Source organism: Sinohyriopsis cumingii, chromosome 7, assembly GCF_028554795.1.
Source record: "Sinohyriopsis cumingii isolate HCF-2022 chromosome 7, ASM2855479v2, whole genome shotgun sequence".
In the NCBI taxonomy this organism is placed as follows: Eukaryota; Metazoa; Mollusca; class Bivalvia; order Unionida; family Unionidae; genus Sinohyriopsis; species Sinohyriopsis cumingii.
Genome location: NC_142967.1, coordinates 131,343,086 through 131,358,789, shown reverse-complemented (window position 1 = coordinate 131,358,789; position 15,704 = coordinate 131,343,086). Strand labels below are relative to the sequence as shown.

The 15,704-nt window shown below is 36.7% G+C and overlaps 1 protein-coding gene across 1 annotated transcript in view; it reads left to right on the top strand.

Annotated features, from left to right (window-relative positions):
* LOC149796135 (F-box DNA helicase 1-like) overlaps positions 1-15,704 on the top strand; it is a 115,206-nt gene that overhangs the window by 60,822 nt on the left and 38,680 nt on the right. The window contains exons 12-13 of the mRNA XM_089966051.1: positions 6,187-6,311; positions 14,599-14,674. Of these exons, the coding sequence (XP_089822177.1) occupies positions 6,187-6,311; positions 14,599-14,674 (201 nt within the window). The remainder of the gene's footprint in view (positions 1-6,186; positions 6,312-14,598; positions 14,675-15,704) is intronic.

Genomic DNA, 15,704 nt, shown 5'->3' with positions numbered 1-15,704 from the left:
CTAATCTGGACACTTCATCTCAAGGTCATTGACAGAACCCAGTGTGAGCTCTGAAGTGGTATTTCAGGAATATTGAGCCATTGCACAGATGGAGATCACACCTCATTTTACCTTCAAAGAGGGAAGGATGATCTATCCTGAATAAAGTGGACTATCTGTCTTGCATATCAGACTCAACCCACACCATGACTTTGCTTCACATATTGGCTTATGAAGTTAGGACAGTCAGACAATCGTTGCTTGAGTGAAACTGTTCTCTATCTTTATCTATGCTATGTCATGAAGATCCAAGTTCACTTCTCCAGTTCTTATCAGAGATCTCTCTTCATAAAAGGTGATCTGGGGGAACCTTTACCCATGGCACAAAGGTTACCCTTCCAGATCAATTGTCATCTTCATACAGACATGGCTTCATCACTTCTGTTGGATTTGTGGGATGGAAATTTTTCCCTTTTGAATTTGCTTCTTAAAAGATGGGAGTCTTTTCCAGTTGGTTTATCTAGAAATTATCTCACATACCTTAGGTGACTGCAGATGATCTCTCTAGGGTAAGGGGATGTATCTCTCTCCTGCAATTATTCTACTAAGGTATTATGATTGAATAACATATTTAATGGTAAAATATGTTTCTTTGTGAATACTTACCCATCATAATACACATACACCCTCCCAGCCTGCTAGCAGTTACATCCATGTAGAGGGTGTGCCTTACACTCCAGTAGTAACTGAGATATTCATGGGATTTGGTCAAAATCCCTTTATTGAAGGGAGATCACTCTGCCCGACCGCCACCTAAATTGGCAATTAACTTTTAGCTTATTTTAGCTTAATATGTTATTTGGGAGGGCTGGATTTGAGAGGTAATAGTAGTTCTTCAAAGGCATTATGATTCGGTAAGTATTCTTGAAGACATATTTTCCTAGAAAAAATTGTTTTCTAAATCTCGCTGTCATAATTTGACCATACCTTTCTTCCTAAAATATTTTTCAGGAAAGAAAGCAGTTGTCTTCTTTTATTTTTTAAAAATCTACTGGTCACCAACCAGTAGAGCTTATGCAATGAACTTTTATCCAGCGTCTGGTATCCACTATCTGGTTTCTGCACCTATTTATACAGTTAGTTATCACTGCTACTCCTGAGTTTACAGATGCATTTGTCAAAAGGTCTGGTTGGTCCTGAATGAAGGTGGTGTTCCTCAGATGTCCATTATGGCCCACATGGGGTTTTCATTAAAGACTTGTGATGTCCTTTTAGTTGTTAAATGAAAAATGTGCCAATCTCACTTCCAATTTGGTTGCCATGGTGGTAATCTGAAATTCTTTTTATTGCTACTTTAAACAGATGGTCATATTTGCTTGGGGTTTTCATCAGAAGACTCATGATGCCGTGTTGGTTCTAAAGGATAATGGTGCCGATTTGACATCCAATATTGCTATCAAGGCTGCTCTTTTGAAACTCTTGTTATTACTAATCCTCCAGAAATAATGATCATATTGACTTGTGGTTTTCACTCATATTTTTATGATGTATATTTGGTCCTAAATGAAAGTTTTGCTGATATCTTACAAAATTTAATTTTGCTTTTCCTTCAGTGGATGATTACATATAAATGGTGTTTTCACCAAAGACTAATCATGATGTTAAGTTGGTCATAAATGAAAATAATGTCTCTATCACATCTAGTGTTTCTATCATGGTAGTCAATGTCATGGAATTAAACTGTTTTATTTAATGAATACATGTACTCGGGTTTTGCATTTTGTGTACAACGATACCCGAGGGTGATTTATGCATATTGTGTCATATTTCGAAATAGTGAGTTCAGTTCATCCCATGCCGCATGTGCGAAGTGCTCTCAATGGGACGAACTGAATGCCTACAATGCACAGACTGTGTATAAATACCTCACCATATGTACATTTCTTTACAATACGGATAAGTCTTGTCAGCCGGCAGTCTGCTTCAAGGACTTGCACATCTTCAGCTGTATAGGTATGTAAGTTTATTAATTTCTAGTATATAAGTTATAACTACTGTATTTCCATGTTTATTTTTGTATGTTTGCTATGTAGCTTTGGTTTACGCAGTATAATGCATGTATTTCTATTCTTGTTTGCGATTTAGCAAGGGATTTATATTAGTAATGTAAAGCTACATTTTTTTAAGAACTGTTTAACATAGTAGGATTCTTACTGAGCAGGGTTAGGTTTATTTTTGAACCTGTCATTTTGTGTTTTTTATGCTGATAATGGAATCTATAAAACTTATGGTGTATAACGTCATTTTGTTATTATGCCCGTGTCATATATAGTACATGGTATTGGATATATTTACAACTGTCTAATGTCCAGTGTCTGGAGTGTCTAATGTCCGGGGTGTCCGGATGGTATAATGTCCTGTGTCTAGAGTGTCTAATGTCCAGAGTGTCCTGAGGGTCTAATGTTCGGAGTGTTTCGAAGTGTTCCGAGTGTCCAGAGTCTGTAGCAGCTGTGGAGCTGAAACATTGTACTGATGACGAAGTGTATCTCCATACATGTAATTTGTTAGCCATAGGCTAACTTTTGGGTTCGTAAAACCCAGTGTATCTTTCGAGGCTGTAAACATAAGTTGTATATCTGTCCCTCTTTTTTTTATCACCATAATCTCGCTACCTGAATGATTGCATTTTACCACATGAGTAAAATTTTACATTGTTTACTACCTGAGTAAACTATATACATTGTTTCATTGTCAAATTGTTGTGAACCATTCACCCCTTGTCTTTGTATTTGCTAAATTAATTTATTTGTATTTTTCATTATTAAGTCTGTATGTTCTTATGTTAATTAAATCCAATATTTGGATTATATATACACACACATTCATAATTAATTGCTCATGCAAGTCATCCATTATTAAACATTGTATTTATATCATCGTCAAAAGTGTTCTGTTGTGAATCTGAAAATCCCACCTGGTTATCTTGTTACAGCCAACTTGAAACTCTTGTTAAAACTACTCCTGAAGAGAAAGTTTGCCATACCAAAAGCGCACAAGACAAAATCGCACCGACATAAGCATACTGACAACTGCATGCAATGATAAACAACCTGACAAATACGTGCAAGACAAAAGTGCGCATGATTACAAAGATGAGGTTGAGAATATATCATTCATTTCAACAGATGGTAGATTGTCATCATCCATCAGTATTCAAGCTGATCAAACACTTTCATAAAGAAAAGATCACTACAAATTGAAATTTGAGTGATTTCATTCGGGCATCAGACAATCAGAAGCATCTAAATCAAAGAACATTCGTCTTAATCGCTGTCTCCAGGCTTTTGTCTCAACAGTACCGTTAGAAGATTACTTGCGAGAAATAGCTCATAACATTAAGATCTAACATTTCTACTTACAATTTATGCATAAATCAGGCTAGTTTGGCACAATATTCTCCTTTTTTTCTCAATATTTTAATAAGTCAGTAATAGGTTTGTTAACATTTTACAACAAGTGTGTATAGGGCGCCTGCCATGTATAGAGTAATAAACATTTTAGTAAATAAACCAACATTTTTTAAAGCAAATTTATTTTTTATTTATTTAATGCATTATATTGTAAGAACATTTGTTCACATGTTCTTAGGCACGCTTATGTCTGTGGGCATTTGTTGCTGCATGCTTTTGACTGCACTTATGTTGGGTCACCAGTAAAACCTGTAATGAGGGACCGCCCTTCTGCCAACAAAAAATAGTCTCTCATAACAGGTTTGTACAAAAAGATCATTTTCAGAACAATTGAAAGAAAAATAACCACAATCACTGTTCATATATTATATTCTTTGTTAATAGTTATTGCCAAAATATTGTATGCATTCATCTGAAAACAAAATTATATAGTAATAAAGATATACTTCTATCATTAAATATGAAATCACATTTACATTTGTAAATCACATGTACATGTATTTGCATATGAAATCATTTCAGATTTACACCTTTTCCTTTATCACACACAAAATTTGTTTTACCAACATTTAAACTGCTATTTTGTGAGTGGTCTTCTCGTTTTTACTTCTTTCAGTTACAATAATTATTTTCTCCAGTGTTAAATTTTGTCTCTTTTTAGTTGGAGGTTCTTCCATTGTTATTAAGATACCAGGGGTTAACATTATTAGTGCTCATTTTTAATATTGACTGTATAGACGGTCTTGACTGGACTGTGGGAAAATATCAAAAATCTAGACATGTGCATTGCATATCTAACATTTAGTGAAATAAAAAGAAACAGTTATCTCATCCAGAAACAGAATCATTTACTCAGAGACAAATGTCAACGTTTTTATTCAAAGAAGACATACAGGGTTTAACTCTATAAACAATGGGTGTAACCCAGTCACACCAGCTTGAATAGACGACAGCTTGGTGATTAGGATGTTATCACTGTAACATTAAGGTAAACAAACAGAAGAAAAAAAACAACATCACAAGCCTTTAACACTATCAATTGAATCCCTCAAATGATTCTCATTCGCTGGTTTAATAAACAAAGACCTTATTCACCTCCAGGCGATATTGATTAACTCTAATGACAAAGCAATATACATGACCACTACCTTAATTTCGGCACTACAGTGGCAATCTGTGACATGTACATTGGCCTAGTTTATGGACTGTACCATCTGTCACTATATACAAATCGGTAGCCAGACTTATTTTTTTATATTTCTTTTGTTGGTTATTTTTATGTTTGTTTTGATCAAAACAATCTTTACAGTTCACGCGATCATTGTTACAAATGATTACATAAAGGTCAGTGGTGTCTTTCTCAGTTCTCATGATACGGTTGTTTATAGATCTTGATACTGGGTCCTACTCATGCATATGGCAAGTTGCTTTGATAAGGACGGGAACCGGGCTAAGCACTGGAATAAATTTACATGTAGTTTAGTCTGGTTTACGATTTCAGATATTGGTAGCCAGCTTATTTATTTTGTTTTATAGAACGGTATAAGCTGTCATTGTTAAGGAATTAAATAAAGGTTGGTGGAGTTTATCTCCGTTTTTTTGATGCAGTTGTTCAAAGCAGTGTTGAATTGCATATTTTGCCAAGACATTGTGGTTGTTGGTTGTGTTCATCAGGTGGTCGCTCACGACAGAGCATTTATATAATAAAATCGATCCATGCATTACAGTTGTGGTCGGAAATGACAGGTGGTCGCTCATAGTAAAGGTTGTTCATAACAGGTCCTTCTTAATTGACATGAGGTATTCACCAGAAGACTTACTGTGTTGCCTGGTCCATGCTAATGAAAGTGATACCAATCTTACATCCAATATGGTTGTAGCCATCTTAAGAATACTATTATTTCTACTCCTTAATAGATGATTATATTGACATGAGATTATTACCAAAAGAGTTCTTAAGATATTTAGTTGATCCTGAGTGGAAATGGTGCCGGTCTTGAATGCAACATGGCCACCATAATTGCCAGCTTCAGATCTTGTTAACACTACTCCTGAATGGATTGTGATATCATGTACTTATGATGTATTCTTGAGCCTTAATGAAATCGTGCTAATTTTAAATCAAATATAGCCATGTGATGGTTTCGACACTCTGCAATTTAAAGGAAGATATGGTATTGACTTTGATTCTTAGAATTTTTTTCATCAATTCCTTCAAGTAACTTTTTGTTTTATCACAAATTCAAACAAAAAGAACCCCATTATTTTCACTAGGAATTGATACTTGGTTATGTACATGTTTATAGCAATAATGCATGTTGACCTTGTTTCTGAATGAAAACACCAAACCAAGTCCAATTCAGGGAAGTAATGCAGCTTTTTAACTTGAACATTTTGTCTTCATAAAGAAATACAAATTTGCTGATTGAAAATTTCTCCATATTTGACATTGAAGTACACAACACAGAATATCTTGCCCATTAATATCATTTCTGTTGAAATCATATCCATGGATATAAATGTCCATTAAAATGTTAATTTCTTTTCTAGATAAAATATTTGAAAAATAGATCCCCATTAAAATTAATGATTTGAAGAATGTGCTTTTGGGTCTAATTTGAGTGTTCATTATACATGCTGTATAGATTAATTGAAGTTTGTAATAATTAGTGATCTCTCTATATTTTCTGTCATTTATGTGGAAGTAAAAATGTTTGGTTTTCTTTCTCATTGACAGGCACAGTACTTGGAGAGCAAGTCGGACAGTTGGCAATCATCACCCGTTGTAATTACACCCTGTTTAATGAAGCTGTTAAGAAGTGCTGTTATGCTGATAGGGACTGGAAGGTGGCCTTTGTAGGGGTATGTCAGTAGACTGGATCTCTTTTATTTATGATTAGTCATTATGGGACTGGAAGATGGCCTTTATAGGGGTACGTCAATAGACTGGATCTCTTTTATTTATGATTAGTTATTATGGGACTGGAAGATGGCCTTTATAGGGTATGTAAGTAGACTGGATCTCTTTTATTTATGATTAGTCATTATGGGACTGGAAGATGGCCTTTATAGGGGTATGTCAGTAGACTGGATCTCTTTTATTTATGATTAGTCATTATGGGACTGGAAGATGGCCTTTATAGGGTATGTCAGTAGACTGGATCTCTTTTATTTATGATTAGTCATTATGGGACTGGAAGATGGCCTTTATAGGGTATGTCAGTAGACTGGATCTCTTTAATTTATGATTAGGCATTATGGGACTGGAAGATGGTCTTTGTAGGGGTATGTCAGTAGACTGGATCTCTTTTATTTATGATTAGTCATTATAGCGACTGGAAGATGGCCTTTGTAGGGGTATGTCTGTAGACTGGATCTCTTGTATTTATGATTTGTCATTATAGGGACTGGAAAGTGGCCTTTATAGGGGTATGTCAGTAGACTGGATCTCTTGTATTTATGATTAGTCATTATACGGACTAGAAGGTGGCCTTTGTAGGGGTATGTCAATAGACTGGATCTCTTGTATTTATGATAAGTCATTAAAGGGACTGGAATGTGGCCTTTGTAGGGGTATGTCAGTAGGCTGGATCTCTTGTATTTATGATTAGTCATTATAAGGACTAGAAAGTGACATTTATAGGGGTATGTCAGTAGACTGGATCTCTTGTATTTATGATTAGTCATTATAGGGACTGGAAGATGGCCTGTGTAGGGGTATGTCTGTAGACTGGATCTCTTGTATTTATGATTAGTCACTATTAGGACTGGAAAGTGACCTTTGTAGGGGTGCATCAGTAGACTGGATCTCTTGTATTTATGATTAGTCATTATAGGGACTAGAAGGTGGCCTTTGTAGGGGTATGTCAGTAGACTGGACCTGATTAGTCCTTATAGGGACTGGAAGGTGGCCTTTGTAAGGGTATGTCTGTAGACTGGATCTCTTGTATTTATGATTAGTCAGATGGGAAAGTGGCCTTTGTAGGGGTTTGTCACTAGACTGGATCTCTTGTATTTATGATTAGTCATTATAAGGACTAGAAAGTGGCATTTATAGGGGTATGTCAATAGACTGGATCTCTTCTATTTATGATTAGTCATTATAGGGACTGGAAGATGGCCTTTGTAGGGGTATGTCTGTAGACTGGATCTCTTGTATTTATGATTAGTCATTATAAGGACTGGAAAGTGGCCTTTGTAGGGGTATGTCAGTAGACTGGATCTCTTATATTTATGATTAGTCATTATGGGGACTAGAAGGTGGCCTTTGTAGGGGTATGTCAGTAGACTGGATCTCTTGTATTTATGATTAGTCAGATGGGAAAGTGGCCTTTGTAGGGGTATGTCTGTAGACTGGATCTCTTGTATTTATGATTAGTCAGATGGGAAAGTGGCCTTTGTAGGGGTTTGTCACTAGACTGGATCTCTTGTATTTATGATTAGTCATTATAAGGACTAGAAAGTGGCATTTATAGGGGTATGTCAATAGGCTGGATCTCTCCTATTTATGATTAGTCATTATAGGGACTGGAAGATGGCATTTGTAGGGGTATGTCAGTAGACTGGATCTCTTTTATTTATGATTAGTGATTATAAGGACTAGAAAGTGGCCTTTATAGGGGTATGTCAGTAGACTGGATCTCTTCTGTTTATGATTAGTCATTATAGGGACTGGATGATGGCCTTTGTAGGGCCTGTGTATGTCAGTAGACTGGATCTCTTGTATTTATAATTAGAAATTATAAGGACTGGAAGAAGGACTTTGTAGGGGTATGTCAGTAGACTGGATCTCTTTTATTTATGATTAGTCATTATACAGACTGGAAAGAATCCTTTGTAGGGGGATGTCAGTAGACTGGATCTCTTGTATTTATGATTAGTCATTATAGGGACTGGAAGATGGCCTTTGTAGGGGTATGTCAATAGACTGGATCTCTTGTATTTATGATTAGTCATTATAGGGACTGGAAGATGGCCTTTGTAGGGGGATTTCAGTTGACTGGATATCTTGTATTTTTGATTAGTCATCATAGGGACTCAAAAGTGGCTGTTGTAGGGCTATGTCAGTAGGCTGGATCAGCCTCTTGTATTTATGATTAGTGATTATAGGGACTGGAAGATGGCCTTTATAGGGGTATGTCAGTAGACTGGATCTCTTTTATTTATGATTAGTTATTATAAGGACTGGAAAGTGGCCTTTATAGGGGTATGTCAGTAGACTGGATCTCTTGTATTTATGATTAGTCATTATAGGGACTGGAAGGTGGCCTTTGTAGGGGTATGTCAGTAGACTGGATCTATTGTATTTATAATTAGTCATTATAGAGACTATAAAGTGGCCTTTGTAGGGTTATGTCCGTAGACTGGATCTCTTTTATTTATGATTAGTCATTATAAGGACTGGAAAGTGGCCTTTGTAAGGGTATGGCCTTTGTAAGGGTATGTCAGTAGACTGGATCTCTTGTATTTATGATTAGTCGTTATTGGGACTGGAAAGTGGCCTGTATAGGAGTATGTCAGTAGACTGGATCAGTCACTTTTATTTATGATTAGTCATTATAAGGACTGGAAAGTGGCATTTATAGGGGTATGTCAGTAGACTGGATCTCTTGTATTTATGATTAATCATTATAAGGACTGGAAAATTGCCTGTGTTGGAGTATGCCAGTAGACTGGATCAGACTCTTTTATTATGATTAGTCATTATAGGGACTGGAAGATGGCCTTTGTAGGGGTATGTCAGTAGACTGGATCTCTTGTATTTATGATTAATCATTATAGGGACAGGAAAGTGGCCTTTGTAGGGGTATGTCAGTAGACTGGATCTCTTATATTTATGATTAGTCATTATAGGGACTAGAAGGTGGCCTTTGTAGGGGTATGTCAGTAGACTGGATCTCTTTTATTTATGATTAGTGATTATAAGGACTGGAAGATGGCCTTTGTAGGGGTATGTCAGTAGACTGGATCTCTTGTATTTATGATTAATCATTATAGGGACAGGAAAGTGGCCTTTGTAGGGGTATGTCAGTAGACTGGATCTCTTATATTTATGATTAGTCATTATAGGGACTAGAAGGTGGCCTTTGTAGGGGTATGTCAGTAGACTGGATCTCTTTTATTTATGATTAGTCATTATAGGGACTGGAAGGTGGCCTTTGTAGGGGTATGTCAGTAGACTGGATCTCTTGTATTTTGATTAGTCATTATAGGGACTAGAAGGTGGCCTTTGTAGGGGTATGTCAGTAGACTGGATCTCTTTTATTTATGATTAGTCATTATAAGGACTAGAAAGTGGCCTTTATAAGGGTATGTCAGTAGACTGGATCTCTTCTGTTTATGATTAGTCATTATAGGGACTGGACGTTGGCCTTTGTAGGACCTGTGTATGTCAGTAGACTGGATCTCTTGTATTTATAATTAGAAATTATAAGGACTGGAAGATGGACTTTGTACGGGTATGTCAGTAGACTGGATCTCTTTTATTTATGATTAGTCATTATACAGTCTGGAAAGAATCCTTTGTAGGGGTATGTCATTAGATTATGATTAGTCATTATAGGGACTGGAAGATGGCCTTTGTAGGGGTATGTCAGTAGACTGGATCTATTGTATTTATGATTAGTCATTATAAGGACTGGAAAGTGGCCTGTATAGGGGTATGTCAGTAGACTGGATCAGTCTCTTTTATTTATGATTAGTCATTATAGTGACTGGAAGGTAGCCTTTGTAAGGGTATGTCATTAGATTGGATCTCTTGTATTTATGATTAATTATTATAAGGACTGGAAAGTTGCCTGTGTTGGAGTATGCCAGTAGACTGGATCTCTTGTATTTATGATTAGTCATTATAAGGACTGGACGATGGCCTTTATAAGGGTATGTCAGTAGACTGGATCTCTTTTATTTATGATTAGTCATTATAGGGACTGTAAGGTGGCCTTTGTAGGGGTATGTCAGTAGACTGGATCTCTTTTATTTATGAGTAGTCATTATAGGGACTGGAAAGAAGCCTTTGTAATAGTATGTCATTAGACTGGATCTCTTGTATTTATGATTAGTCATTATAGGGACTGGAAGATGGCCTTTATAGGGGTATGTCAGTAGACAGGATCTCTTGTATTTTTTATTAGTCATCATAGGGACTCAAAAGTGGTCTTTGTAGGAGTATGTCAGTAGACTGGATCTCTTGTATTTATGATTAGTCATTATAGGGACTGGAAGATGGCTTTTTTAGGGGTATATTAGTAGACTGGATCTCTTGTATTTATGATAAGTCATTATAAGGACTGGAAAGTGGCCTTTATAGGGGTATGTCAGTAGACTGGATCTCTTGTATTTATGAATAGTCATTATAGGGACTGCAAGATGGCCTTTGTCGGGGTATGTCAGTAGGCTGGATCTCTTGTATTTATGATTAGTCATTATAGGGACTGGAAGATGGCCTTTGTAGGGGTATATTAGTAGACTGGATCTCTTGTATTTATGAGTAGTCATTATAGGGACTGGAAAGAAGCCTTTGTAATAGTATGTCATTAGACTGGATCTCTTGTATTTATGAATAGTCATTATAGGGACTGGAAGATGGCCTTTATAGGGGTATGTCAGTAGACTGGATCTGTTGTATTTTTTATTAATCATCATAGGGACTCAAAAGTGGCCTTTGTAGGAGTATGTCAGTAGACTGGATCTCTTGTATTTATGATTAGTCATTATAGGGACTGGAAGATGGCCTTTTTAGGGGTATATTAGTAGACTGGATCTCTTGTATTTATGATAAGTCATTATAAGGACTGGAAAGTGGCCTTTATAGGGGTATGTCAGTAGACTGGATCTCTTGTATTTATGAATAGTCATTATAGGGACTGCAAGATGGCCTTTGTCGGGGTATGTCAGTAGGCTGGATCTCTTGTATTTATGATTAGTCATTATAGGGACTGGAAGATGGCCTTTGTAGGGGTATATTAGTAGACTGGATCTCTTGTATTTATGATTAGTCATTATAAGGACTGGAAAGTGGCATTTATAGGGGTATGTCAGTAGACTGGATCTCTTGTATTTATGATTAGTCATTATAGGGACTGGAAGATGGCCTTTGTAAGGGTATGTCAATAGACTGGATCTCTTTTATTTATGATTAGTCATTATAGAGACTGGAAAGAAGCCTTTGTAGGGCTATGTCAGTAGGCTGGATCTCTTGTATTTATGATTTGTCATTATAGGGACTGGAAGATGGGCTTTGTAGGGGTATGTTATTAGACTGGATCTCATTTATTTATGATTAGTCATTATAGTGACGGGAAAGTGGCCTTTGTAGGGGTATGTCAGTAGACTGGATCTCTTGTATTTATGGTTAGTCATTAAAGGGACTGGAAGATGGCCTTGTAGGGGTATGTCAGTAGACTGGATCTCTTGTATTTTTGATTAGTCATCATAGGGACTCAAAAGTGGCCTTTGTAGGGGTATGTCAGTAGACTGGTTCTCTTGTATTTATGACCAGTCATTATAAGGACTGGAAGGTGGCCTTTGTAGGGGTGTATCAGTCGACTGGATCTCTTGTATTTATGATTAGTCATTATAGGGACTGGAAGATGGCCTTTGTAAGGGTATGTCAGTAGACTGGATCTCTTGTATTTTTGATTAGTCATCATAAGGACTTGAAAGTGGCCTTTGTAGGGGTATTTCAGTAGACTGGATCAGCCTCTTGTATTTATGATTAGTCATTATAGGGACGGGAGGATGGCCTTTGTTGGGGTATGTCAGTAGACTGTATCTCTTGTATTTATGATTAGTCATTATAAGGACTGGAAAGTGGCCTTTATAGGGGTATGTCAGTAGACTGGATCGCTTGTGTTTATGACTAGTCATTATAGGGACTGGAAGGTGACCTTTGTAAGGGTATGTCAGTAGACTGGATCTATTGTATTTATGATTAGACATCGTAGGGACTGGAAGGTGGGCTTTGTAGGGATGTCAGTAGACTGGATATCTTTTATTTATGATTAGTCATTATAGGGACTAGAAAGTGGCCTTTTTAGGGGTATGTCAGTAGATTGGATCTCTTTTATTTATGATTAGTCATTATAGTGACTGAAAGGTGGCCTTTGTAGGGGTAAGTCAGTGGACTGGATTCTCTTGTATTTATGATTAGTCATGATAGGGACTGGAAGGTGGCCTTTGTAGTGGTGCATCAGTAGGCTGGATCTCTTTTATTTATGATTAGTCATTATAGGGACTGGAAAGTGGCCTTTATAGGGGTATGTCAGTAGACTGGATCTCTTGTATTTATGATTAGTGATTATTGGGACTGGAAGGTGGCCTTTGTAGGGGTGCATCAGTAGACTGGATCTCTTTTATTTATGATCTGTCACTATAGGGACTGGAAGGTGGCCTTTGTAGGGGTATGTCAGTATACTGGATCTCTTTTATTTATGAATTTTCATTATAGGGACTAGAAAGTAGACAGGATATCTTTTATTTATGATTAGTTTTCATAGTTTCTCACTTATTGGGGATTCTCAAAACTTTGTCGGATAACTTAGTGGTAGAGATGTCACACTTTTAGTTAGTCGTCTTTCTTTCTCAGTTAATGGCAAGTAGTGGATTCTTGACCAGTTGGTTAAATTATGATGGGTGAAAAATGGTGATGAATGGTAAAGGAGAATACACAAATAATGAGGTAAAACTAGTGCTTATGATTATCATTTTGGCCAAAACTGTTAAAGGGATTCATGGGTCAGGAATTGGAGGAATGGTTACACCATTTATGCTAAATGGACTTTAATTAATACTGACACTGTACAGGTAGGTATTGGCTTCTAGATAGATGCAGTATGTCTTGTACTGGACGTGTCATGCATTTTGGATGCTCTGCCAGGTTCCAAAATATTGATTTTAGGAATCCTGAAACCCTCCCAAACAAACATGCTCATGGGTTGTCATGACTTGTGCAGTGGATACATTCAACCCCAGATGCCTCCACCATCTCATTGCTCCTGTGGCCTACTGGCTAGAGTGTCCGCTCCAGATGCAGGAGGTCGTGGGTTCGAATCGCGTCCGAGTCAAACCAAAAGCTTCTAAAAATGGTATTAACAGCTGCCTCGCCAGGCGCTCAGCATTTAAAAAGGTTAGTGTTAGGACTGGTTGGCCTTGTGTCAGGATAATGTGACTGGATGGGACCTCGTGCTACATGTTTGCGGCATGATGCCCCAGTGCTAGACATCACTTTAAACTGCCACACTGCAGACATCATAGCAGTATGACTGGAAAATTGTTAAAGCTACATTAAAAATCTAAATCACACACACACACACACACACACACACATGCCTCCACCATCTCACCCTCCAAACTTTTCTGTCATATTTTCTCACTTTTTTGGGGTTTGAAAGTTACTCACAAAGGGAGAAATTTATTTATTCTTTGTATTTTAAAATGTATAGATTACAAAATATATAGCTTTTCCATAAGTTTTCATCTTTTCATTAACACAGGATGTATTTTCTCTGTGAAAATTTCTTTTGTTACCATTATTACTGGTCTGTATATATAGAGAATACAAAGGCTTTTTTTGTTCTTTGTTTCCATTTGATATTTGTTGAGTTACAGGTAATGTAGATCAGTCTACACTGGAGTGTATGATAATTGTAAATAATTGAAAAATCTAAAATGGGAAACAAAACCATTTGTTCATCAAGATACCACACATTTTTCCTTGCCTAGAATAAACTCTTATTTAACCATGTAAATATAATAGTTGATGATGCTTGCAACCTAACTTGAATTGTGTTTAAAAGATGTTTTCTGAGACTTTGACCCTTCTAATATCAGTTGTAAGTAATTATGAAGTGAGATCAGTCTGCGCTCCCTTTTGTAAGCATTTGTTAATGTTGAAGAGTGAGAGTAACGCTGTTGCAAGAGCTTGATCAAAACAAATGAAAACAAACTTCCAATCAAAAGTATGAACTTTTGAGAATGAAGTCAGTAATATTACTGACAGAAGATCCTTTCTATTAAAAGGAAAATGCTTGACAGTCATGAAATTTTCACTTACCAGTTGTAGTTGGGCAAGTGAATTTTCAGCCCCGGATATATGTTGTATAAAGTACATGTGTGCTGGATCATGATTTCACATATATTTTCAATGTAGGGAACAAGTGGCTTTGGCTTCCCAATGTTGCAAGACCTCTACACACTTCTTCTACCACCTGAGCAGAGACAGAAAGGTAAGAGTAGAATTAGATTTAATTCTTTCTACCGGAATATAAATTAATCTCTTGTAATATGTACATAGGTTAGATAGGCTGACATGTCTTCTTGACTTGGACAACAGCTAACATTCAACTGTGAGCAATGTTAGCTTAGTGGTTAGTGTTCTGAACTCTTGAACAGAAATATGTGGGTTCAAATCCTTCCCAGACCAGATGAGGTTCACCACTATAGAAGGTCTCTTGGTAAAGCACTTTAGTGGTCATTGCACAACGTAACCTTTCATTTGTTGATATCCAGTTTAACACCAGTTAGTCATCTAATAGGTACGAAGCTCATGACAAGAAATTGATGCACAATGGTTTAACTTGCAAAGGAGTTTGCAATTGGCTGTACTGAGGTCTGGAGGACCTTGATGCTAACTTTATGATTTTGATTAATTTATCCTGCCAGTGGATGACGTGTCAGAGAACAGAAAACACACATTTTAAGTAATATACTGTAAATGTATAGATCATTACAATGCATGCATTTATTTTCATGGGTATCACTTGTGGTGTTTGTCTCCAAAATTTATTTTCATTGGTACTTATATTTATGTGTGGTTAAGGAGCCTCTCTCCTGCAATGATATAGGTGATCACAGTGTCTGTCTTTCTGGTGAACTCTTGGTTAAATTTTTTTTTAAAGGGCAGTATCTCCTGTTTTCATGAGGATATCATCTTTGGACTTTGCCCAAAAATGCAGGTGGGGGGGGAGAGAGGGGAATACCCCTATAGATTCATGGCCTAGAGCTTGAAGATCAAGGTCACATGGAGCAATACCATATATTATTACCATGACAAAATTGACATCAAAGAAAGTAAAGATGTTTGCAATGGGTTATTAAGATCTCTACTAGTGTAGAGGTCAGGGGTCAAGGTCATAGTGGTTAGTTTTGGGGAAGTAGGAGACTTATATCTTATGATGATGTATGTTCATCCAACCATCTGTCTGTTTTTTCTACACAGTTCAGTTGTACACCATCTAGATTTACCAAAATGGTTTT